The sequence below is a fragment of the Pelobates fuscus genome, chromosome 1 (genome assembly GCF_036172605.1).
Source record: "Pelobates fuscus isolate aPelFus1 chromosome 1, aPelFus1.pri, whole genome shotgun sequence".
Lineage (NCBI taxonomy): Eukaryota > Metazoa > Chordata > Amphibia > Anura > Pelobatidae > Pelobates > Pelobates fuscus.
The window spans coordinates 319401509-319426145 of record NC_086317.1 but is presented as its reverse complement, the minus strand read 5'-3'; the positions used below and the strand labels follow the sequence as shown (position 1 = coordinate 319426145).

Sequence of the window (24637 nt, the reverse complement as noted above, 5' to 3'; positions counted from 1 at the left end):
TTGATTGCCTTGAGAGCTAAATAAAAATTGTCTGGCTCCTGAGGGCAGAGGCTGCTGCTGTTTCTTACTTGACACAGATAAAGAAAGCTTAACAATTGTAAGGTGCCTTTTTAACCTAGCAACTAGTGTATTGTCATGTGAGCAGCTTAACTAAAGACTAGAAGAACTAATTGCAGCATCCGGTCCTTTTAAAATCATTTGCCAGCAAGAGTCTTCCCATAAATGGTTTTCCCAATTAATTTTTATTGTGAGTATCTGGGACTTTCAGCATTCTCCTTTGAAGCGTACTTGAAATCTAATACTCTTCAGTGCTCCAGGGTTCCACCGTCTGAACCTATGAACCAAGAAGAGAAAGAGAGAGCACATTTCGCTTGTGTATTCTGTTTATAGAAACCTGCCAGAATATTACTCTAAAGATTTTTCACTAAAGTGTTTGTTGTTGGAAATTCACCATGGAATTGCAAATGTTACTTCAATATAGTTGCATGGGACAAATTTTCCAAATCACTGATTTGTCATCTGCAATATGTCAACCTTACACTTTGAGTGATTTCCCAGCAATTCACACATCACTGAATAACCCACTCAGGGTTATTTTCTAAATTGAGAATTTAAAGGAAATTTTAACATTAAAGAAACAGATGTTTGTATTCCTGACCCAATATTGATAAATCCACCATTTAGGTGGCTTGCCCCCTCCACTTAACTCTAACCCAAAATAATAAAACTTACCCCTAGGGAAAGCATTGGATTGGCTGAAATCTGCAAGGAGGCAGGATGGGGACAGAGCCAAACGCCGGCTTAGCCAATCAGCACCTCATTATAAAGATGCGCTGAATCAAAGTTCCGCGTCTTGCTGAACGGCAGTGCCCCAGGGATCACCTCCAGTGGCCATCTGACGAGTGGCCACTGGAGGTGTCCCTACGGGGCAATATAAACACTGCATTTTCTATTAAAATGCAGTGTTTGCATGACATTGCCTGCAGGGATTGATTATACTCACCAGACCAACTACATTAAGCTATAATTGTTCTGATGACTATAGTGTACCTTTAAAGCCAGGTTAGCCAAATTGAAAGCAATAGCTAATTTTTAATTTTCAGTTTTTGTGATCTTAGATTTTTTAATTCACCTTGAATTCTCACTTTAGTCAATTACCTGTGTTTATCCAATTTGGTGTTTAACTAAACACCAGATTAGAGGAAACCAAATTGCAAAATTTAGGTTCTAATAGCCAAGCTGTCATTATAGTTGAGTAAGCATTCTATTTGCCAAATCTGATAGTGTGGTCTAACTGTTGCTATTAATTTTTCCATTTATTACAATTCAATATTTAGTGCAAAAAACAAACAAACAAACATTTGCATATGCAATGTAGGAAAAGGGGGATTGGATTGCTTGTGTGTTTGAGTAACAATCCAAACATCATAACCACTACAGCTCATCAGGAGGGTCCTGGAAACCACCCATGGTAAGTGGTCAAACCGTTTGACAACTCACCTGAAGATCACCGGGGTCCTGTCACCTCCTCCTGTTCTTCTGCAATGAGCTAAGCCTGGCAGTGCAGTGTACGGCTTACATTATTGGTTGAGAGTGTCCAGCTGACGCTCTCTGCCAATGAGCTGACTCTGCACTGTGGGTGTTGCCTCATGAGAGCTGATGGAAGCTCCTAGCAAAAGCTTGCAATACTTAATTGAGGAAGTGACTGGCTTTCAGTAGAGCCAAATAGAAGATGGTTACATTGAGAGGGCACCAGAGCACTCTTGGTGCCGCAACCACTTCAGCATTTAGGAAGTAATAATACCCATATCATGCCAAAATATATAGCTGGAAATAACTACATTTGAATACAAATGTAAAGGAGCCTCCATGAGGAATTCATTGTGTTTTCAGTATGACAAGGAAACTGGAATTATCTGCTTTTCAGTGTGTATATAGTTTACCAGCAGATTGTACAGAAATATCTAGGTTGAAATAGAAATTCTTTTTACATACTCTTTGTGACAATATTGAAACATATTTCTGTTTTACCATATAGAACTTCCCATTTTTTTCATAAGTTGAGTGGCCTTCCCATGTCATCTGGCTTATTATTGGATGATATTATAATAACCTTTTTATGCAGCTGTATAGTAAACTAGTCAAGAATGTGTCTGGTATTTGACCGTACAAGTCCTCTGACAGGCCCCGTTAATTGCTTTTTTGTAAAGTAGCCTAAACATGTGGAAGCAGAAATGTGACGGGATATGTAACCTGTGAAAGAATTATCTGAAGCAATTTGTAGCTGTCCCCAAAAATAGTGGACTGTTGATTTAGGGGTGAGGTTTATAGTTAAGGCTAGATTTGTATTCAGATTTGGTTTAGTATTCGGGTTTGCTTCGGGTTTATATATATCTCGTCAGCCTCAACACTGGTGCTGGAGTCCATGTCAAAGAGTTAAAGTAACCCTTTAAGTAGATATCTCTTTTTAATTCATATTCAGACATACATTTGCTATATCAGAGCAGCTATCTTTAGCCCTTATTGTTCAGAAGCACCATTTATCTGTCAAGAGGAAGCGCAATAAGGATGTCGGCAACTGCCCCAGAGTGAAATTCCTTTTAGAATGCCTTGCCTTTGGACCGATTCAGGACACAAGCTTTTCATTATTTTTATGGTTCTTGGTTGGGTAAGAAGCACTTCTGACCAAATAGGACTTGGAGGATAGCTCCAGAAACCATCACAGCTTCATCTCAATTAAGTTGTGATGGTGCTTGTAGTCCTGGGTGACTTTAAAAGATTAAGCGGTTTATGAACGGTTTAACCCCAAAACTATTTTGATTGTGCCCATCCACCCGGCTCCTTTGTTTCCCCCTCTGGACCCGGCTTCATACCTACGTGCGTGCGTTTCTAATCCATTTTTCTCAATTGGAGGCCTGTGATAGCCCCCTCCATCCCCTCTGTTCTATATCAAAGTGAATTAAACAGAATTCATTCAGACAGAATGAGTTAAATTTACCAGACTTTCCACTAGTTATTCAAGAACAGAGATTATTTTTAGCTTTTTCAGCAAAGTCGATATGACAAATGGATGTTTCACCATACATTGAATGTGGTAAATTGTAGATCACAAGTCAAAAACAAAAGGTTAATGGGGAACTGCACCTTCCGTGTCCCAGAGTCAGCATTCCTCAGTGACTGGGTCACAACTCAACAGATTTTCTTTTTGTTTAACTTTTCACCAAAAATCTGATTTAAAGGGACAAGAAGGTATGAAAAGCAATACTGTTGAGACCTAGTTAGACAACTTCAGACTTAATATACCTATTATTTTATTAAAAAGTATGGTTATACCCAGCCAGAAGTGCCCCTTGTAGGGCAAGCAGAGATGGATTATTTTTGAAAGAAAGTAGGTCTGTAGATATAATCAAGTATTTTAACATACATGAGACTGAGAAGAAGGGAATTGTTGGGCACTCTAGTTTACAAGCAGGGCTTCTTCATCCAAATGGCTAAATATCTGTCCTTGCCTAGTATTAATAAGGTTCACAAAGCCGGCTGGAAGCTGATAATAAAACAAACTGGGGTGTTAGATAAAGGGAGGATATTAAAGTTAAAACAGGCACAGCACAAGTGGAAGGAGAGCCATCATAAAAAGTATCTGCCCATAGCCTGCTAATGTCTTTCATTTGTTGTGTGTACATGTAAATACAGAAAAGTGTGATTGTGCAAAATGATGATATAGTACTGTTTGCAGGCTAAATAAGAACTTGCTGTTTTAGTGTTTACATACAATAAATACCCCGATGACTGTTGTCTCAGCCCATGTAGGCTTATTTTGCCTTTTGGTATTAAATCATCCTGAATAGGTGTTTTAAAATAAATAAATAAATCATGTTTCTCAATCTATTTTTAATGCATCATTTGAATGACACATTGAACACTCTGGACACTAACACACAACAAGACCTGAGCAATATATAGCTTTATATGCACGCCCTTTATCATTGTCAGACAATTTTCACAGGGCTGTCTGTGCAGTGCAGAGCTTCAGCAGCTTTGCTGAAGTCCGCTTACTTTGGAAAGCTGCCCCGAGCCACAGCTTTCCCTCCATTTTAGTTTGTAATATTTTTTTTTTAGCTTTACTAATGATCTCGGCAGGAGCATACAGGTTCAACAACAGTAAATAAGCGTGTGATTGTGTCTGACATGTGAACCAGGCCACCAGCAATCTGGGACATAGAAAGGTTCTATCTATCTGGGACCTGGACTCATACATCCCTATTCGGGAATGGGTGGTTGCAAGCCAGTCGTGGGGAGGAAATGGTCCAGTGACTGGTACTTCAAGGCCCTGGACTTGAGAGTAAACTGGGAGAAACAAGAAACCTGTGGAAAGAAATGATAATCTGGAACAGGAGAATAGTATAAGGTTCTGGGAGAAGAAAATGGTTTATAGTAGTTACAACAATTGATATATAAAATTGGGGATAATTTAGTATAAAAAGATGACAGTTACAATTTTAAAGAGAATGGAGGATTAAAAAGAATATACGACGGGTGAAGCAAGGTGGGGAACAGAGGTTTGTACGACTTTTATGGTCGTGAGACAAAAAAAAAACTGTGGAATACTTGGGAAGAAAGACATTTGCAAGTTCAAATCTTTGTTGTAAATTGAGACTAGAGAGGAAGTGGTGGGACACAGGGCTACAAATTAAATCTTTGCCTTTTTGTGGCAAAAATCTAAACCCTTACCCTAGTTATAAATCTGATGGTTTCTCAATAGTCTTACTTATTTCAGCACACAAAGTAGAAAAAAATCAACTTATTTATTAATAATTAATTTATTTATATATGTAATATCTGATTATTTTTTCTTTTGGTTTTATTGTCTCAGCTTGACACACTGGAAGAAAAACTAATTTGCAGTACAATTAAATTGCATATAAAGCACAAGCATAGTGATAAAAAAACAAAAACTCACAGGCACAAAATGAACTATGGAATATGATTAAAGGAAATTAATATATCTGGCAAGTCTCCAACCTAAGCCTAAACTGTAATCCATACCATGTGGTCAGCGGAGTATCAGGCCATAGCTTATTGATGATGACTATGAGTGGCTAAAACTGCCTGGCATTTTAGATGATTGTTGATCCTTTTCATATATTTTGTATGTTTTAGCCTATTTGCACCTAATCTCTAGCTGGACACAGTGCAGTCTGCCCCTGTTATGTTCTGAGTAAAGACAAAAAGAGAATTGGGTATCGCACACCGAACGTGCATTTAGCAGGAATGGTGCTGCCGTAGTGACCAAAACGTATACATAATAGAGATTAAGGCACAGCGCACACATAAAAATTTAAAATTTTATAAGGCTACTTTAAAATGTAAAACAAATATTTTATTCTATTTAGTATTGAGTTATGTATACATATAGGGTATCAAGAGAGCCATATTTCCTTTAAAATATATATATGTATGTGTGGGTTCACTTATATGTAAAAGGGAAAATTGTGGTAGAATTAACACATAACAAAAGTGCCAAAAAGACTTTGGTCACAAACGCATCACATCTAAAAAAAAAAAACCTGGTCCTTAATGGGGTTAAAAAGTTGTTGTTTTTTTTATTTTTTTATTTTTTTAAACTTCATGTTGACAGATTCTCTTTAATGAATACCCTGAATATACAATTAAATGAACACTTTAGCGCAAGGAATTCAGATTTGTATTTATAATGCTAAAGTGTTATCCATGCTATATGGGTTATTGGGCCGACCCATAGGTAATTTAAAAATAAAAATAAAAAAAGTTTGCTTACCTTCATTCCACTGACAGGCCTGTCTCTGATGTTCTCAGCTAATCCAATGCTTCCGCATTGAGTCACTGCTTCTCTATGGAAAGCATTTGGTGTCTCCATGCAGAGGGTAGAGACAATGAACATTTTCCAAGAGGTTCCTAGTGCCTTTCCAAGTGACAGCCACTAGAGGTGTAGTTGCACAGCATGGAAAAGGCAGTGTTTACACTGCAGAGCAGGCAGGGACGATCTCTTTGCTCTAGTACCACTACATTATGCTTTAGTGGTTCTGGTGCCTATAGTCTCCCTTTAAATTGGTTTTGCAGGAACACTGCCAGATGTTTAAAATACATACGGTACTTTTAAAGTATATATTCAATTGAAGTTAATCTTAAAATAACATGTTGTTCAACATATTTTCCATTTGAGTATAACCACTTGTCTTCTGTTTCGTTAGATTCTGTCAGTCATATAAAATGTACCACCGAAACTCTATTTAGTTTACCACATCCTTTTATATATTTAGATTTACTCCATCATTGGACTTTATCAGTTTTTGTTTTAAATGTGCAACTACCAACCAACTGTGAATAATTCATATAAAAATGATACCAGCTTGATGCAGCAGTGTATTTAGTTCCTAATTTAAAGTTCTCGCTCTTTGACCCCATACAATTAGAGGAGCGCTCAGATCAGTTGGAAGTCCCCTCCTCACATGCTACAGCAGAATTAGAAAACCACTGAAGCAGAAATATTGTCAAAAACCACCTAAAGGTACAAAGTATGAAAGAAGCCAAAAATACTTTATTATACAGTTTGGGGGCTCCTGTAGAAACAAACACAGAAAGCTTGCTACCTTTAAGATATCATATCCTTTTAAAGGGACACTATAGTCACCAGAACAACTACATCTTATTGAATTTGTTCTGGTGAGTAAAATCATTACCTTCAGGCTTTTTGCTGTAAACACCGTCTTTTCAGAGAAAATGCAGTGTTCACATTACAGCCTCGTTATAACTTCACTGGCCACTCCTCAGATGGCTGTTAGAGATCCTTCCTGGGTCATGGCTGCCTAAAATGCATCCAAACATTCAGTGTCTCCTCCCTCTGTATGCAAACACTGAATATTCCTCATAGAGATTTAGTGAGTCAATTCATCTCTATGAGGAGATGCTGATTGGCCAGGGCTGTGTTTGAATCATGCTGGCTCTGCCCCTGATCTGCCTCCTTGTCAGTCTCAGCCAATCCTATGGGGAAGCACTGTGATTGGATCAGGCTACCACTTCTGATGATGTCAGCAGACTGCTTGTTTAACAGCATCCAGAGTTACAGCTTCAAGCTTAAATACAGTAAGATTTTTTACTATATTTATGGAGGCATGAGGTCTCCAAGGGGGCTAGAGGGTGGTTTTAACACTATAGGATCAGGAATACATGTTTATGTTTCTGACCCTATAGTGATCCTTTAACGTTTGTAGCTGTACTTTTCTGGGGTTCCAAATTCATGATCCAAATCTGACACATTGCATTCAGCATCTGATGTGTAGCATAACTAATGTTAAAATGCAACCTTTTTGCCCTGACAACACTTTTAAAAAATGTTTTCCTAGTACACCTTGGTTAGCCATATCACCTGTCACAAATAGCATGCACATCACCCCATATCACATGCGTCACCCACCTCACTCACTTACCAAACTACACTTGTATCCTATACTACATTTATTTTATGACTTTCCTATTACTTCCATAATCAAATACAGCACCTGCATATTGCATTATAAAATAAAATTATTTTACAAATATACTCATTAAGAGGATATTTCAGACTGGACATGACATTTTTTTAATGTAAAATATATAGATAATGCTTTAGAATCCCTTCCCTGCCAACACCAATTAAAATTTAAATACACTCATTTGTACAGTCAATTGTTTTCTCCAAAGCCCCAGGGCTTGTACTATTTGTAAATCAGGTATTGACTCAAGCCAGTGATTATGCTCTGTGTTGTCTGTGGGAGTTGAGCATATGCCATTAATGAAACATTCCAAGCACCATTCCGAGAGGTCATTGTACCAGGAGTTGACCCCTCTTCCCCCATTGTAAGTAGTCAAGCTGTTTTTGAATGTTTTGACCTCTTACCTGGGGTCCATCAAGTGCCTCTCCCTGCCTCTGGTTCTAGTGTTGGAGAGCCAGAAATTCCTAAGTAGGAATGTTCAGTTAGCTATGCCTTGCAGTGTATGGGTTAGCTCCTTGTCTGAGAGAGTCAGAAGAGCTAGTGGATATTCTTGTTTATTGCACTCCTGGTGCTCCAGCATCCGTAGTTGAGTCAGGCTGCACTACCAATCAAAACTGGTGTCTACTACCTACAAGGGGAGGGGGCTCTAGGCAGTCCTGGCACCAGGAGCTTGGATGTCCGTTTAACCCGCTAAAGTCAATAGAACTGCTTTTAAAGCTACGTCGGAATGCTTACCTGTTCCAATCACCATTTATGAATGTTGCCATAGATATGCACACGTTAAGGACTGGTATATAGCATGCAGACAACACGGCAGCCATGTGCTACACCTGTACAAACCGTTTTAGAAAGTGAACACACTTATTAAGTGATGCGGCTCAATTGCATTAAGCAAAGTATAATCTTCCTTGATACATGATTAGTGGTGTTTTACAATACACACTTACACTATAGCAGAGATTAATAGTCTTTTTTTTTTTTTCATTTGCAACTGGAATTGGATTCTCACAGAATTATAAATGTAACCTTTATTTTTGGAAAATGCAATTTTTGTTTCTGAATTCACAGAAGTGTTAACCTATAAATGATATGAATGTGATGTGTGGGTTCATTTTATTTATTTTGGGCTCTAACTTTTACATTGCATGCCGCTCAGCTGTATGGTGATTGCTGGAATCTCATGTAAAGGATGATACATGAAAGTAGGATGGTTGAAATAGCAAAAGTGGTTATGTTAATGCTGGCTATTGGGAGAGAGGGAATGCATGTGTCTTCTGCTATGTCACTTTTTATATTCTTTATTTTATTGTGCAGGTTCAACATTGTCCGCATTGCCACAACAGCTTATGTAGTCATACTTAGCAACATATGGTAATACAGTAGCGGCATATATATACATTGCACTTTTTATATATTGTATAGTTGGGGAGTCGTCTAGTGTTCTGGACATGTCCAAGACCTAGTGGAGTCTGTGAGAATGCCTACTTGGAGATTGTCTTGGGCATGTGTTGTGTCGGATGGGTCCGTGTTGGGACCAGCTATGGAGGCGTATTTTTGTATGTGTGGTATGAAGTCCGCGAGTCCCCCAGTGTTGGTGTTCGTGTAGTGGGAGATGTAGTGCGGGGATGAGTCTTGTTTTGGATGGAGCGGCCTAGGCCGGTGTATGTCCTATCTTGGAGATACCCGCCTGTCACTGGATGTGTTGTTAGTTGTGTCATCTATGTTCGTGTGTGGAAGTGAGACAAGTGCAGATGTGGTCAGTCGTGCGTCCGGTCGTGAGTGCTTGTCACCGGTAATGGGAGCAGTGAGTGCATCCAGAGTGCCTCAGGTGCGTGAAGTCCGCTCCTGGGAGACCTATACGGACTTTTGTGGACTAGTAAAAAGTCAATTTTGATCAACCAAAAATAAATGGGGAGGAGGAACTTGGGTGGTAATCATACGTGAGTTCGCAAGGGTCCATCTTGGGCAGAGGGCCATATACAGGAGAGTGTATTATCAGCAGTCTCTGGGGTATTGGAGAGGAACCTCCCTGTCGCAATTTCCCTCAGGGTGTCTTTCGTTGGTGGGGTGGTCTGGTGGGTGCCCCTGGGATGAAGTCCGCAACCGCAGCTGGGTCCAGTTGGGCGAGGCTTGGGCTTTCCCTTCGTGGGGGCGACAGTAGGCCTGCCGTGCGCAGTTGTGAGTCCATTTCAGGGTAGCTCCGAGCTCGGTAAGTGGTATCCTGATACGTGAAGGTGACCATGTTCGGCGTCCCCTATTTATACTGGATGTTCTTGTTCCTGAGGTGTTGTAAGAGGGGCTGCATGGTCTTGCGCCAACCCATTGTGCTTTTAGTTATGTCCTGAAAGAGGGACAGCGTGGCTCCCTCTTATATCAGAAGGGTTTTCCCTCGCGCGGCCGCCAACAGCTGGGCTCTGTCTTGCAGATTTTGAAAGCGGAGGATCAGGTCTGAGTGTGCCGCGGCTGGCACCGTTGCGGGCTTTGGCAGTCTGGACATACCGTCTAGGTGCACTGCTTTTGCCTGTTTGGGCGGCAGTAGGTCGGCCAGCAGGCGTCTGATGAAGTGCTGCAGGTCCATCTGGCCTATTGAATCCGGGATGCCACGGATCTTAATATTATAGCGTCGTCTGAGGTCCTCAAGGGCGTTTATCCGGTTGTTCGTTGTGCTTTGCTGAGATTGCACCTCAATAAGTGCTTGTTCTAGGGACGCTATCCTTGCCTCTTGGGAGGTAGTTGAGGCCTCCAGTCGCTGAACCCTGGTAGTGACCCCCCCCCCCACTGCCTCTTTTATACCGGCCATGTCTGCTGCGATATTGGATCTGAGCTCTGCCAGCATGTTCTTAAGAATAGAGGATGTGACAGGGTTTTCTGCAGTGGCTTGTGAGGGCTTTGGGTTGGGTGGCAGGGCTTGTGCCATACCTTCTCCGGGGTCTATAGAGATAATCAGATGAAAAGGAGTAGCAGTCGTCTCCTGCCGCCATCTTGTCCCATGCGGACTTTTGCGAGCGTCAGAGAAGTTCCCCGATATCGTGGGTAGTCGGGTCCGCTCTGTTTTTTTTGTGCTTGCGTCCCATGGCTAATCCTGTGTCAGGTGTGGGTCGTTGAGCCCGGGTGGTCGTCGGATTTCACCTGAAATAACGCGTTGTCGCGGTTTGTATTGAGGAGCTCTCGGTGAGTGCGACCGCTCTGCTCCGCTGCTAGCTCCGCCCCCTGCTATGTCACATTTTTTATTTATTTTATGACGATCTGTATTTTAGTTATAATTGTTTTAATTTGTGCTAACTGTTTTTTCTAGACATTGTAATTAAGTTGACAGTAGATAAGCTAGATGTATTAGATGCTAAATTTATGTAAATCATTTCTCTATCTTTTTAAGGCCTTATCGTTGGGGTAATTCTAAGATATGGCATATCTTCTACCAGCAGCTACGACAGTCCCATCTCTTGCTCTTCAGAACAGAAAGCTTTTACTACACTGCTCGTCAATGTTAGCGGCAAGTACTTTGAATACACCTTGAAAGGTGAAATTAGCCCTGAGAAGATCAATAATGTGGAACAGAATGATATGTTGAGAAAAGTAAGCTATATCAAAGTATAACCTATTCCTGTTTATTTTTAAGCCTTCTATACATATACTTAAAGAAAGAAATTGAGTGGTCTATTAACTGGTTCAGTGGCAAGAGCAACTGTAAGGGTTTGTGGGTTGATTCAAGTAAATAATGGACATGCCTTAGCTATGCAACCTGAACCCTCTTTGCTTTCACTGGCAAATAGAAAAATAAATAAACATACACAAACTTCCCTGAATGAGATTACTGGAAAAAGAGGCTAGTAAACAGGGCCGGCCTTAGCGGTGTGCGAGCTGGGCGGCTGCACAGGGCGCCATGGACCAGGGGGTGCCATGTGGCCGACACAGCTCACACATGGCTGCGTGACAGGAGTACAGGAGAGCTAAAACAGGTACCCGGGTGGAGGATTTCATTATTTTCCACCCGGGTCTATAGAAAAAAATATTGCGGGGCTAACTGAGAGATGGGGCAGAGCTTATCATGAGGCAGAGGCGGGGCTCATACCTACCAGAAGCCCCTGGTAACTGCTGTACAGGAAGAGGGAAGAAGGAAGGAGTCCCTGCTTCCCCAACAACCAACTGCATCCACTCCCTCTTCCAGCCATAATGGAAAGAGGTAAGTCTGTGTGTGTGTGTGTGTGACTGCCTGCCTGTGTGTGTGACTCGAATTGTGTGTGTAGCTGTGCCTTTGTGTGTGCCTGTGCTTGTATGTGTGACTATTTGCCTTTAACTGCGTGAGTGTCTGCATGCCTGTAACAGAGTGTGTACGACTGTCTGCTTGTAATGGAGTATGTGTGACTGTCTGCTTGTGACTGTGTGCCTTTAACTGTTCGTGATTGTGTGTGACTGTCTGCCTTTAACTGTGTGTTTGCCTTTATGACTGTCTGCCTGTAACTGTGTGTGAGACTGTCTGCTTGTAACTGAGCGTGTGACTGTCTGCCTGTGTGTATGACTGTATACAGGCAACTTGGTAAGGGGGGGCGCCGTGAAGGCTTTTCGCACAGGGCGCCTAATGGCCTTCGGCCGGCCCTGCTAGTAAAACACAACTGCAATGAAGACAATAACCTTTTTAGCAGAATAAAAATGTATCTGCTGTAATAAATTTTGATGATCCAAAGGAGATTGATAGGCTAGAAGTAAGAGACCTAATATTGAACCGTGAATGCTTGATTTCACTTCAAGGAAAAGTATTTTAAAAAGTAATTTGTTAATTGTATGTAAGGTGGAAGACAGGTTAGACTCGAAAATTTATTATTTTCAATGAAGAGTTCACACGTCTGATGATCCACAATATGCTGCCCTAACATCAAAAGTATTTCATTTTTTAATTATTTGTGTTGCGTGTTTATTCTCACTCTCTTATGCCCCATGGCACTCAACTCTTATGTTCTTCTTCTACAGGTAACCTTTGACCCTGAAGTCTTTTTCAACATTTTGTTGCCCCCCATTATTTTCCATGCTGGATACAGTTTGAAAAAGGTAAGCCATTGTTATCTGTTAAACATCATTTTTGGTACAATTAACATGACTTGGTGTTATTCTGTAATAAACAATTGTCTTTACTTCGTGCTAACAAACACATGTAAACATGAAATAGTAGTTTTACATTTTCATATTTTTGAACTTCTTGAACTATGCCTTTTGCATTATCTTCTAACTTGGAGATCTTGGTAGGTGGAATTCCAAGTGACATGGTAGCATCCTAGAGGTCCTCTAGCATTCACACACTTGTTGGCTCTCAGAAATAAAAAAATATAGAAAATTTAGGCATAGCCAAATTCAGGATTATAGAAATATGGACTATGAATAAACTAACCAGGTAAGATTTCAAGAAATACTCAAAGTCTAATACATGTAAAAGTCAATATCAGACTATGAAGAGAGACTTACTATAAGCACTGAATGTGTATTAAGACAGTAACCATTATAGGGGACTGAATAAGGGCCAAATTAAGTTATAAATAGGCCTACATAAAATCTGATTGGTCCATGTTATCTCTGTGACTCCAAATAGTATGATAATGGGGTCGCCTAGATGACGTGGTCACTTTAAGGGCAGATATGTTATGATATAATGTAAACTATATAAGGACGCACCCTTAAAGTGGCAAACGTCCTACAAACTTAATGGAAGAAGTGGCTGTTTACTTGAATTTGTCAGCGTGAACCAGAAGGAGAAACGGTTTACTGGCGTTGAATGATGAGTATAGTCAGCATTCACGGCCCTTTGATGCATTCTGCTCATGTGCCTCGACGAATAGTGCAGCGCAGGCGCCTTGAGCAGGGAGTTTGTCACAGCTGAAATTTTGGGGTAGAGTGGAAGGGGAAATAAACTTGCCTAAAACTTTACTTGCCATCTTCCAGTTTCCCAATTTTTTATTATTTTATTTTTATTTCCTCCCATACATGTGCAAGAGTACACAATGAGGGACTACAAAAGATCGTGAATGTCCATGCAAGCCTCCATAACTCTTCTTTTACACACTCACATGCCACATAGAACGTGTTTGTTACCATTATTCATTGTGAGTAATTGCTGACAAACATAGGAGACAGGTGCTCCCTCTTTTGTCACAAATAAGTCCTACTTTGTCTTTTGGTATTTTGGTTGTGCTGTAATTGCAGTGAGATTTCATTACGAGTTACATGTAATTTTGTTTTGTTATTAGAATTCTATTTTCAAAAGAAAAAAAAAATACATTAAAGTGCAATCGTCACTAATCTGGTTTCCTTAGTCAATCTCCTTATTTTATTATCAAGTGCTCCATTGACTGGACACTCTGAACAAAATATTTGCTACACAGCCATACTGTGATTTATAACTTGTATAGTTACTCTCTATCAACTATAATGGCCTAGATCTTACAATTCAGTTTCCAATTCAATACAATGTAGTGTTTATTGAAACAATTCCATTTGTAATATGTAAATAGGCCATTGACTTAATTTGATATCCGCAAAAATCCTATAATGATTACTTATTATACGATGATCGGCATGAATCATATAGTAATCGTTTACCAAAATTATACAGATTATATAGTTAACAGTCGAAGTACCATACAATCTAACTTTTTCATCTGGAAGAAAAACACGTAAAGGATCTAGTTACACAATATCGCCTGCTCCTCCGTGATGTGTTTTAAAATAGATGTTGCTCAATCTTGTCAGAGATTATTATCTGCAGTGATCGTGCTGATTGAAATACAACTATTGTGCTCCTGGCATCTTGTCATCTCCAATATTAGCCTACATAGCAAATGATTTAAAGATGGATGTAGCAAAATCAAACGTAATATTACTGTTTATTCTGACACACAGATACAGTTTCCTTATTTTGATTATTATTCTTATGGTGTACTTCTTCATACAGCTCATGTAGAAGTGTTGTAATACAATAGCAGGAACATGCATTAAAATGCAATGAGGTAACCATGAGAGAAGAGATTTTGCTTCTGCACATAATGTGCTGTAAAATGCGATAGATTTTAGTCAGTATTTTCCCTCCATAATGTAGTAAATTCGAGGAGTGGTCAGACAAGAGCATAGATTTTCTTTGTGGGTGTACTATTAGAGATTTAGACCAAAAATTCATGAAACAAAGAGTTTTAGTTGTTAGGGCTTTAAAGTGACTTTTCATATTTTTTCCAAATTAGCCAAAATTGAAACATAGCTGACTGGGCTGTTTTGGTCTAACATTTGAAATTCATGGACAATACACACTTTAGTGAATATCCCTGTGGTGATCAACTCTATGCGAAGGAGATGTGTTGCACCGCGTGTGGCAAATGGTGGTCACACCAGATACTGACTGGTTTTCAGACCCCCCCAGACCCATTTTAGAGTGACCTTTTATTGTGGGCAGCCTAAGGCACATCTGTGCAATAATCATGCTGTCTAATCAGCATCTTGATATGCCACACCTGTGAGGTGGATGGGTTATCTCGGCAAAGAAGTGCTCACTAACACATATTTAGACAGATTTGGAAACAATATTTGAGAGAAATAGGCCTTTTGTGTACAGAGAAAAAGTATTTGATTTTTTTTTTGAGTTCCGCTCATGAAAAATAAGGGCAAAAACGAAAGTGTTGCATTTATAATTTTGTTCAGTGTGTGTGTGTGCGCGCAATGAAATTGTAGATAGTCTACGTCATTTAATCACATCTATTAATCCGTATTTTCCATTCTTGAATAAAAACAATGAGTGGGTTCAAAATCCATTCATATAAGACAACCCAGCCAATTTTTCTGATGTAGATTTTGAGAATCTGATCGATATAACTTCTGACCGTCAACTAAGCCAAAAATTTAAAGAAGTTTCTCTTGTTGCTTTTTGGGGTAATTTACGCAAAGAATACCCAGAATTTTCCAAGCAGGGAATCAAAGTTCTGTTGCCATTCGCCAGCACATACTTATGTGAAACTGGATTCTCGCTTTACTCTGCAAAAAACACAAAGTATTGAAATTGACTTGACGCAACTGCAGATATGCGAATACAATTGTCAACAATTAAACCAGATATAAAAAGAACTTGCCAGAAAAAGAGAACATTACACTCTGCTCACTACACTCTTGAAAGGTTTGCGCTACGCTACTCTACGGCACACATTTTTCTGTTGGGGTTCCAAAGTTTTGCTATACCCTGTCAATGGGTTCCAAGGGAAAAAAATAATAATTGGGAAACCCTGATCTCCACTATTTCATAGGTTTTGCACTCCTGTTTCCCAGTGTCTTTAGCCCTGTGTTCAGCTGGAAAAGCCAGCACTCGAAGACTTGTTAAAAAAGGTAAGTTTAATCCAAAGATTAAAACAAATTACAATCCGATAGTCAACGTTTGAGTTCTTGCATTAGAACTTTCTTCAGGACATAATAACATATACATACAAACACTGACTATATATAAGAAAAACTAACCTACCTTACTCTAATCACCTGTGTATGAGCATCCACCATTCCTCCGTGCGCATGAGTGGCAATAACCTCCACCACCTTGTGATGTCATGACATCCGGGGCCCGTGAACCTGTTACCAAGGTGATATGTACACAGAAACCTACTGGAGCCAAGTTACCACAGTGATCTATAAACAAATGACCATCGGAACTATTCTGTGAAGAACATATATAAATATACCATTTGAAAGTAAAAAGGAATTAAATACTCAAATACACCTATGTGACCATAGCCATAGATTCAAATATCATAGGAGTGCCTCTTGGACACTATGTATGTCTATGCAAAGTGCCAGTGCAGTTTAATATCGGGAGTATATCCAAACTCTTAAAGTGCCCACAAAATATTTTAATGTGACTGAGTAACCAACTTTAATACGTGCAATAAAGCAAAAAAATATTTTAGGATATTCATTCTCAACTAAAGTGCAACGTGCCTTATCATCAAAAGTGTTTAATTCTGTAATGGTAAAGTGCTCGGTCCTAAAGAAAGTTCTAGTGTAAGAACTGAAACATTGACCATCGGATTGTAATTTGTTTTAACGTTTTGGATTAAATTGACATTTTTTGACAGGTCCTCGAGTGCTGGCTTTGCTACTGGAGGTGTGTATGTGTATTTTTTTTTTCTTTTGTTCAAGTGACGGATTTGTCATCCAGAACAATAAGAGTGTGACCAATAAGGATAACCTTCGTCCCTGAAAAAATGTGATTATCAGCACATGGACTGCAGGAACAGATCCCAGACGTTTAGTCATGTAAGAATCCTACACTGAAGGAGATAATGTACCAGAGGGGTAAATCTTATTCTGCACTTATTACTGCAACACTGAATTGCACTAATATGTTTGCTTTAACTTGTTAGCTCCTATATTTTAAAGCTTAAAAGACTAGCTACAAAATTGATAAAAGGAATGGAGCATTTTAGTTACTAAGAAAGTTTAAAAATTTTTAATCTCTTTAGTTTGGAAAACCAGCGCCTCAGAGTTGACACGATAAAATTATACAAATATATTCGGGGCCAGTACAAACCATTATCTGAAAATCTATTCATAAACAAGGCTATACATAGGACACAAGGTCATGTATTTAGACTGGAAGAAAGGAGATTTAATCTAAAGCAAAGGGAAGGTTTTTTTTACAGTAAGAACAATAAGGATGTGGAATTATCTGCCTGAAGAGGTGATTTTATCAGAGTCCATACAGATGTTTAAACTGCAATTGGATAAATACTTCCAAAAACATAGCATACAGGGATATAATTTCTAATTAGTGGGGTAATAGCTGCTTGATCCAAGGAGATATCTGAATGCTATTTTGGGGTCAACAATGAATTTTTTCCTAGTGTGTTGCAAAATTTCAGCTATGTAACTATGTAACTGTTGCTTTGCTTAAAGGAATACTTTAAGCACAGTCACATTGGCATAATGAAGTAGTTTTTGGTGTACAGATCATGTCTCTGCAGTCTCATTGCTCAGTCCTCTGCTATTTAGGAATTAAAGCCACTGCCATTTATCAGTTTTGCTTTTTTTTGTTTGTTTAGCTGTTTATATGTATTTATTTATTTATTTATTTGAGGCTTATTTGCAAAGTTATACATAAGGAAAAGTAAGAACTACTTTTCCCTATTCATAACCTGGAGGTTGACAAAGGATGGAGATTTAGTCAAGCTCCACGTCCTGTGTCATTGGACGTCTTGTTTAATACTCTCCTCCCTCCAGCAGAGTGTAACGGATCCAATGAGCTCATCGATATACTAGGTTTGTTTTCGTGAAAATGGAAGGACAGAATATATAATTTATGTCTGCTGCTATCTTAGAAACTTTAGGATGGTTGATCTGTGAAAGAAGACCCGGCGCAACAAAAACAAATTATGAGTTGCACTTGTGCTGGGTCCCAAAACTATTGTGGGGTGAGGTTTAGGGGGCCTTAACAGAGGTATTACTCAAATGGTCGGCGAGGGAGTTGTTTAGTTGTAGACCTTCTTTAAATAAATGTATTTATGCAGCTTTTGCCATGCCTCCTTTGGCTGATGCTCACACAGCTTTCCTACACACTTCCAGAAAGCTATCCATGCGCCTGTATTAGTTACTACATCTAAATATTGTTTGTGATGAGAAAAAAGGAACACACTAGTTCTCTGTAGTTTACAGCTATAGTGCCAGGTGTGCCCTGTCGATGTCACACGGTAAGACTTCCGATCATTTCAGCATGATTTGACAATTCACTGGACACCTCTCGGTGCATGTTTCTACATCTTCTGCATGTGGTCTGAAGTAGTTTTAGTGTGTTCCATGAAGTTTCTAATGACATTCCTGTATTTGGTCATCAAACCTATGTAATGTTTGACTGCTTACCCAATGTATATTTTTATTATAAGTTAAACGACTACATAGCAAATACGGGTGTTGTCTGTGAGGAGTGAACATCAGCATAAAGCAGGCTAGAACATGGCCTGAAGTTGTGTATTTTCTCTGTCGTTTACTGCAAAACATGCTTTTATTTATTTGCAAGTTCCTAGATTTATCAGTTGGTATGAATAAATCTTTAGAACTTTGCTCTCATTTGGGACAATACATTATTGTGAACATGGGGCACAAAATATCACAACTGAAATGCATTATAGTTGTATTGATTTTGTAAAAAATATAATGGGGCTTTTGTAGTATATAATTTTTCTTTTCTTGCCGTTGACATGCATTGCCACCTGACTAAAAGGTTACATGACTATTATTTATTTGTTTCTAATTAAATTATAACTATTTGGGATTTGTTTGTTTTTTGTCATCACGGTTTGTTTTGCTTATTAAGTCCAGCCATGCATGAAATTCAGACAGCCATCCTCTGTTTGTATGGCCTGTCTTCTCCATGCCATTTCTACGGTACAGATTACTACCATCAATGTGTCACCTGCATTGACTTAGATTTTCTTTCTTTTTTTTTTTTTTTCAATTTGACCATTTTTATTGTTTTTCAAGAACTAGTTCACATTGGTTGTATGTCATTTGGATCACACAGTTACAGTTCATACATTCGTTTGTACATTAATTTATACATTTGGTAGATTTTATTTTTATTTTTTTTTAAAAAATTTTTTATTCATGTTGTGTTCTGGTCAGTGTTTCCAGTCTTCTTAAAGATGTAGTTTGTTTAGATAGATTAAGTCTACCATGTACTTTGTAAACGTTATTGTTTTATTGAGTTGTGTTGATGTCATCCTAGAATTTAATGAGGAATGTTTATATTGGTAAGTGCCTTAAATCGGAGCGGGCACTTCTCTGGTAGGGACAGTTCTTTAGTCCCTTACCGCTTACCCCAGTAAATACTTCCCGTCCCATGATACCTCAGGCTCAGTCTTGCTCTTGCTTGCCTTTCTACAGAAGAAATGCTGTTCAAGCACTTGCATGCTCATGCTCAGGCATTCCCCACGTACGGCACTGTAGTTGTTAAATGTATTTACTGCCAAAATCAATGAATAGCAATACCCATAGCTATCTTGTGTATAAATCTTAATAGTGACAGTTCTGCTTTAAGATTGGCAATATTGCGTTATTTCCCCTATTGAATGCAAATAATCAATGATTAATTTCTCCTTGTGTTAACACTTCTCTGCAAATAAGATTTAAAATAATAAAAACTATCCTGCTAAGTAATTGGGGGAGATTTAGCAAAGTGCTGTGATCTGAAAATGGTGCAAAGTTGTAATAGTGGAGTAATCGCCAGTGGAATGTGCCTGAAGACCACACAAGTTTCCATGGCAACTGCTCCACTTGCATACTATGATAAATTCAATATTATGGGTACTAGACTTTTAATTTTTTATATATATATTAAGCATGTTTAGGTGAGTGCAACCATCCCCCCATGTTTCCTATATATATTTGGGAGTCTAGCCAACTCCTTGGTTTTGCACCCCTCCCTGTTACAGGTGCCTCATCTCAGGTCCCTATTTAGCCTTGTACTGCAGAGAGCCTCAGATGGAATTTTTTCCCAAGTAAGTGGTTAATCTCATAAGAGCAGACATTAGACTGTGAGAGTAGGACCTGCCAAAGATGGGGTACATTGACGTTGTGGCAGGCTTATGCAATGTATGATCATATAATGTAACTAAATCCCCATTTTTTTTGCCTAGATTAGGTGTTTTTAAAAAAAACTTTTACAAACTAATAAAATCTGTCAACATTGAAGTTGCTGTTTAGTAGATAGGAGAGTGCGCTGGATCTTGTGTATTGTTTATTGTATAATATGGCCTCCAGCAGCACCCCATTTAAGCATGTTTAGGTGAGTGCAACCATCCCCCCATGTTTCATATATATATATATATATATATATATATATATATTTTTATATATACCATAATATATAAATAATATATGGTATAAAGATAGCACTCAAAGGACTTCAGAAATATGGTGAAAAAACGTATCTCTTTATTCAGGCATCAGCCTAGGTGAATCAACGTTTCAGTTCTCTTATGGAACTTTCGTCAGAGAACTGAAACGTTGATTCACCCCAGGCTGATGCCTGAATAAAAAGATACATTTTTTTCACCATATTTCTGAAGTCCTTGGAGTGCTATCTTTATACCATATATTCTATATTTATTGCTCACAAGCACCGGGGTTACTACTTTTAAACAGGAGTGCTAGCATTGGACACTTTCTTTCTTTCTCTCTTTCTTTCTTTCTTTCTCTCTTTCTTTCTTTCTTTCTCTCTTTCTTTCTTTCTTTCTTTTTTCCTGTAAATATATTGTTACAGAAGTAACCATCTCTTCTTACTGTTTCTTAGTGCTGTCTGACACATTTGTAATTGCTTATAAACAATCTGGCCACATGATGTCACTGTCACCTTGTCAGCGATTTCCAGGGCATTCTGCTGTTTATAAAGCAGGGACTGCCAAATCACGAGATTCTAATGTTTATTGCTTATGCCAAAGATAAAACAATTTTCTAAAGATAATTCTCCTCTGTCCAGGTTTCTGATGCATTACGTTTTGTTTATTAGAAGACCTTTACAGTATCTGTGTACCTGGAATTTACTATGTAAAATTACATCACTATCTGGGAAATGTGAATGCTGATTTGGTATATGAAATAGGGATTAAGTGTTTAAGTACGGTCATATACTAAAATCCAAAGCAAGTGAATAAATGGCGCTGTGGCAATTTACTCTACAAAAACAGAAAAATAAAATTAAAGTTAAAAGAGCTGCACCTCTATAGTGTGAATAAGCTCTATCACACACTCACAGTAAATCATAGAAAAAATAAAAAAGGTGCGCTCTCTCAATGTCAGTGCTAAAATATGTAAAACAAAAATGACTTGTGCAGGCTTACATCTGGCTCAGTTTGGATTTTTCAAAAGCAAGTTTACCGCTGGAGTAGTCATTTCTAAAGCTGTTTAGAGAAATTATTAACCTGCGTTTTTATTTGCATCTGTTTGTGCCAGACAAAGCTTTTCATATTTCAAACAAACATGATTTGCGCTTTTTGTACAGTAAGTGCATCAGTGAGTGTACACTTGACTTTCTTGCACTTTATTAACCTATGGTGGGATTCTAACAAAATTGGCAAAGCATTTAAGTTTGCACAAATCTGCACAAGTAATTTATTACATATTTTAGTACTGACATTGATAAAAAAATTTTTTTGCGTGTCTTAAAGACACAGCGCACTTTACGTCCTGTCAAAAGGAAAACTATGGACTTAAATGTATGTATGTATTCTTATTTGGAGACAGCTAGTTTCCATATATATATAATTAGTATCCAGTTAGCACTCCCAGAATTTATAAAGGGAATGAAACTTTGCTTTTATTGCTCCAAAATAAAATTCAACATTTCAGTTTGATATTCCAAACTTTCATCAGGACCCATGGGGAAAAAAACTAAAATAAAATAAACATAAATAAATACTTTCAACATAAAAAATTAAATCTCTATAATTTTCAATCTGTACAGTGTTTCTCTCCTGCTGTTAATTGAACTTTAAAGCAGCACTGTTACTGTCTGGGGACTTTGCCGAACTTGCTTCGCTGCTGGAGGAGGGTTAAGACTCTTAGACTCTGCACAGAGTCTGTGAAAGTCAGTCGAAGGAGAAATACAGAGACAAAGTAGTCCCTACTTTTGTCTTTGTATATCTCTTGACTGGGTTTGAATTTCAGTGGGAATGTGACAGTGACAATTTAATCGCACACACAACGCTTGTGCAGGCTCTAGCAGGATATAGACCGGTTTGTATTCCTAATGCTATAGTCTTCCTTTGACTTCTAAATAGCAAAGAATTGAGCAGTGAGACTGCAGGGGCAATATCTATACACCAAAACTGCTTCATTAAGCTAAAGTTGTGTTGGTGCTTAGAGCATTCCTTTAATGTATCCCCTCTTTGGATCATGATAGCCTGTGTCAGGTATATATTCTACTAGTGAACAACCATCGGGGCATGCTGGGTGAACAGACAGATCTCACACTAATGGGTCTATTCCCTAAATGCCTTCTAGCAGTCAAACGCCATGTGTTACATATGGATATGGTTCAGATGTCTGTTGCAATCTGCTGCCTTTCAGTATAACTTGGCCAATTCTGCTTCTCGCTAACAACCAATTGCTGTCCAATTGCCTTCATTCAGTTTCTCCATTTCCCGTGATACAAACCAGGGTAATTGCACCCATAAATCAAAGCCCCACCCCCCAACTTCATAACGATACCCCAATTTGAAATAAACTCTATTCTTGTCATTGTTTCCGTTTAGGTGAGTTTGGAATTCATTCTTATATTTTTAAATCCAGTCCTTTTTGTTATATGTGCAGATTTTAACCAATTGAATGCCATAAGGTGTGTGTTGTGTGTTTCCTTCCAAGGAGTTATTCATATTCTTTTTGTTTTTTTATTTACTTCTCAGAGGCATTTCTTCCGGAATATTGGATCCATTCTTGCCTATGCTTTCTTTGGTACTGCGCTGTCGTGTTTCATTATAGGGTGAGTCATGAATGCTGCATGTGATTGGCAGGATGATGTATGGCAGATCATTACACAGCATGCTGCTGGGATGGTTCAGATAGCTTGCTGTGTCTAAGCTGCAGACACAGTATTTTTCTCTCTCTTAGATGATGTGCTGTGTGTGCAGGTAGCCAGTATTGCATTCGTTCTGCTAAGGTTTGCCATGAACTCTGCAGCTTTTCATCTGCAAGAATAAATAGTGCACCAAAATTAACCCTTTACTTGCATTAAACAGATTTCTCACAGTAATAATAGGGAGGTAAAAACAATGGCCTATATCAGGCATGTAAAAGCCATCCTGTTGCTATGCACTACAGCTCCAATGAGATCTGAATATCCAAACAAGGTTAGCCGACTGACCAGATTTATATTTATCAGCATATAGATTGTCAGAGGTCGATTACGTCTGACTTTACATAAGTAGATTGTGCAAACTATAACGAACCATTGTTTGATTCCAGCTTCGTTCTTAGTGGATACTGGGGTTGACCGTTTGCATGTTTTCCCATTTAGTAAGAAATATTCTTTATTCTGTTATAAGAGATAAGCATACCTCTGATATCCATGTACATCTCAATGAAAAATGTGTTACTTAATTAAAAAAAATATATATTGTATTTCCTTGCATAGAATCCAGCCAGTAATAAGATCTAAAAGAACATATGTATTAAATTATTTTTCCCTCTATAAAAATGAGGCTATTTATACCAACTTTTGCTAAGCTTAAAATAAATAATTTACTTGTTTTTTTTTAGAGCGATTGGGGGAAGTTAACCAGAGAAAGATTCTCCTCTCTGGCCTTAAGATAGTATGCACGAAAGTATGTTTGCAATATAACCCCTTATAAATCAACCTCTCGGTACATATACACCTTTTAACCCCATCTTTGTTCCAAGGGGCTACTCAAATGACTTTTATATCATGATTGCCCAGGTAACCTGTATATCATGATTGCCCAGGTGACTTTTATATCATGATTGCCCAGGTGACTTTTATATCATGATTGCCCAGGTGACTTTTATATCATGATTGCCCAGGTGACTTTTATATCATGATTGCCCAGGTAACCTGTATATCATGATTGCCCTGGTAAGTCTTCTGTCATGAAGGGTTAAACTTACAACCTATTTACTATAAATGATGCAAAATCCAAATGTTTTTTCATTTGGTGTACTTTTAAGAGAATTAGGCAGCAGCGGTCATTCCGAATATTGGATGGTGCATTGTGGTATATTGTACAGCATGTGATCAGAAAATGATTGTATTACTAATTATTATATATTTTCTATAGTACTTTAAGAAATGGCAAGGAATAAAAACTGCCTTTGTTTTAGGAATCTCATGTATGGAGTAGTGAAACTGATGGCCCTAGTAGGGCAGCTGAATGGAAAGTTTTTTTACACAGACTGCCTCTTTTTCGGAGCCATCATTTCTGCTACGGATCCAGGTATGTGCCTTTCTAGTTCATATGTCAATACTCATTATTACAACACTGCCTGCTAACCTACACAATTCTGAGTCAACAGTCGTGTATGAAGGCGTTTCATGTCGTTTTTTTTATTATTAATATAGTGGCAGGCCTATTCCACAGCACTTTTCAATTGGAATATAAGGC

General features: G+C 38.5%; 1 protein-coding gene across 3 annotated transcripts in view; it reads left to right on the top strand.

Annotated features, from left to right (window-relative positions):
- The window catches only part of SLC9A7 (solute carrier family 9 member A7), an 87793-nt gene that overhangs the window by 30679 nt on the left and 32477 nt on the right, over window positions 1-24637 (top strand). For all 3 annotated transcript variants that reach the window (XM_063459370.1, XM_063459351.1, XM_063459360.1), the window contains exons 2-5: window positions 10888-11087; window positions 12480-12557; window positions 22925-23001; window positions 24357-24469. In XM_063459370.1, coding sequence (XP_063315440.1) covers window positions 10888-11087; window positions 12480-12557; window positions 22925-23001; window positions 24357-24469 — 468 coding nt within the window. The remainder of the gene's footprint in view (window positions 1-10887; window positions 11088-12479; window positions 12558-22924; window positions 23002-24356; window positions 24470-24637) is intronic.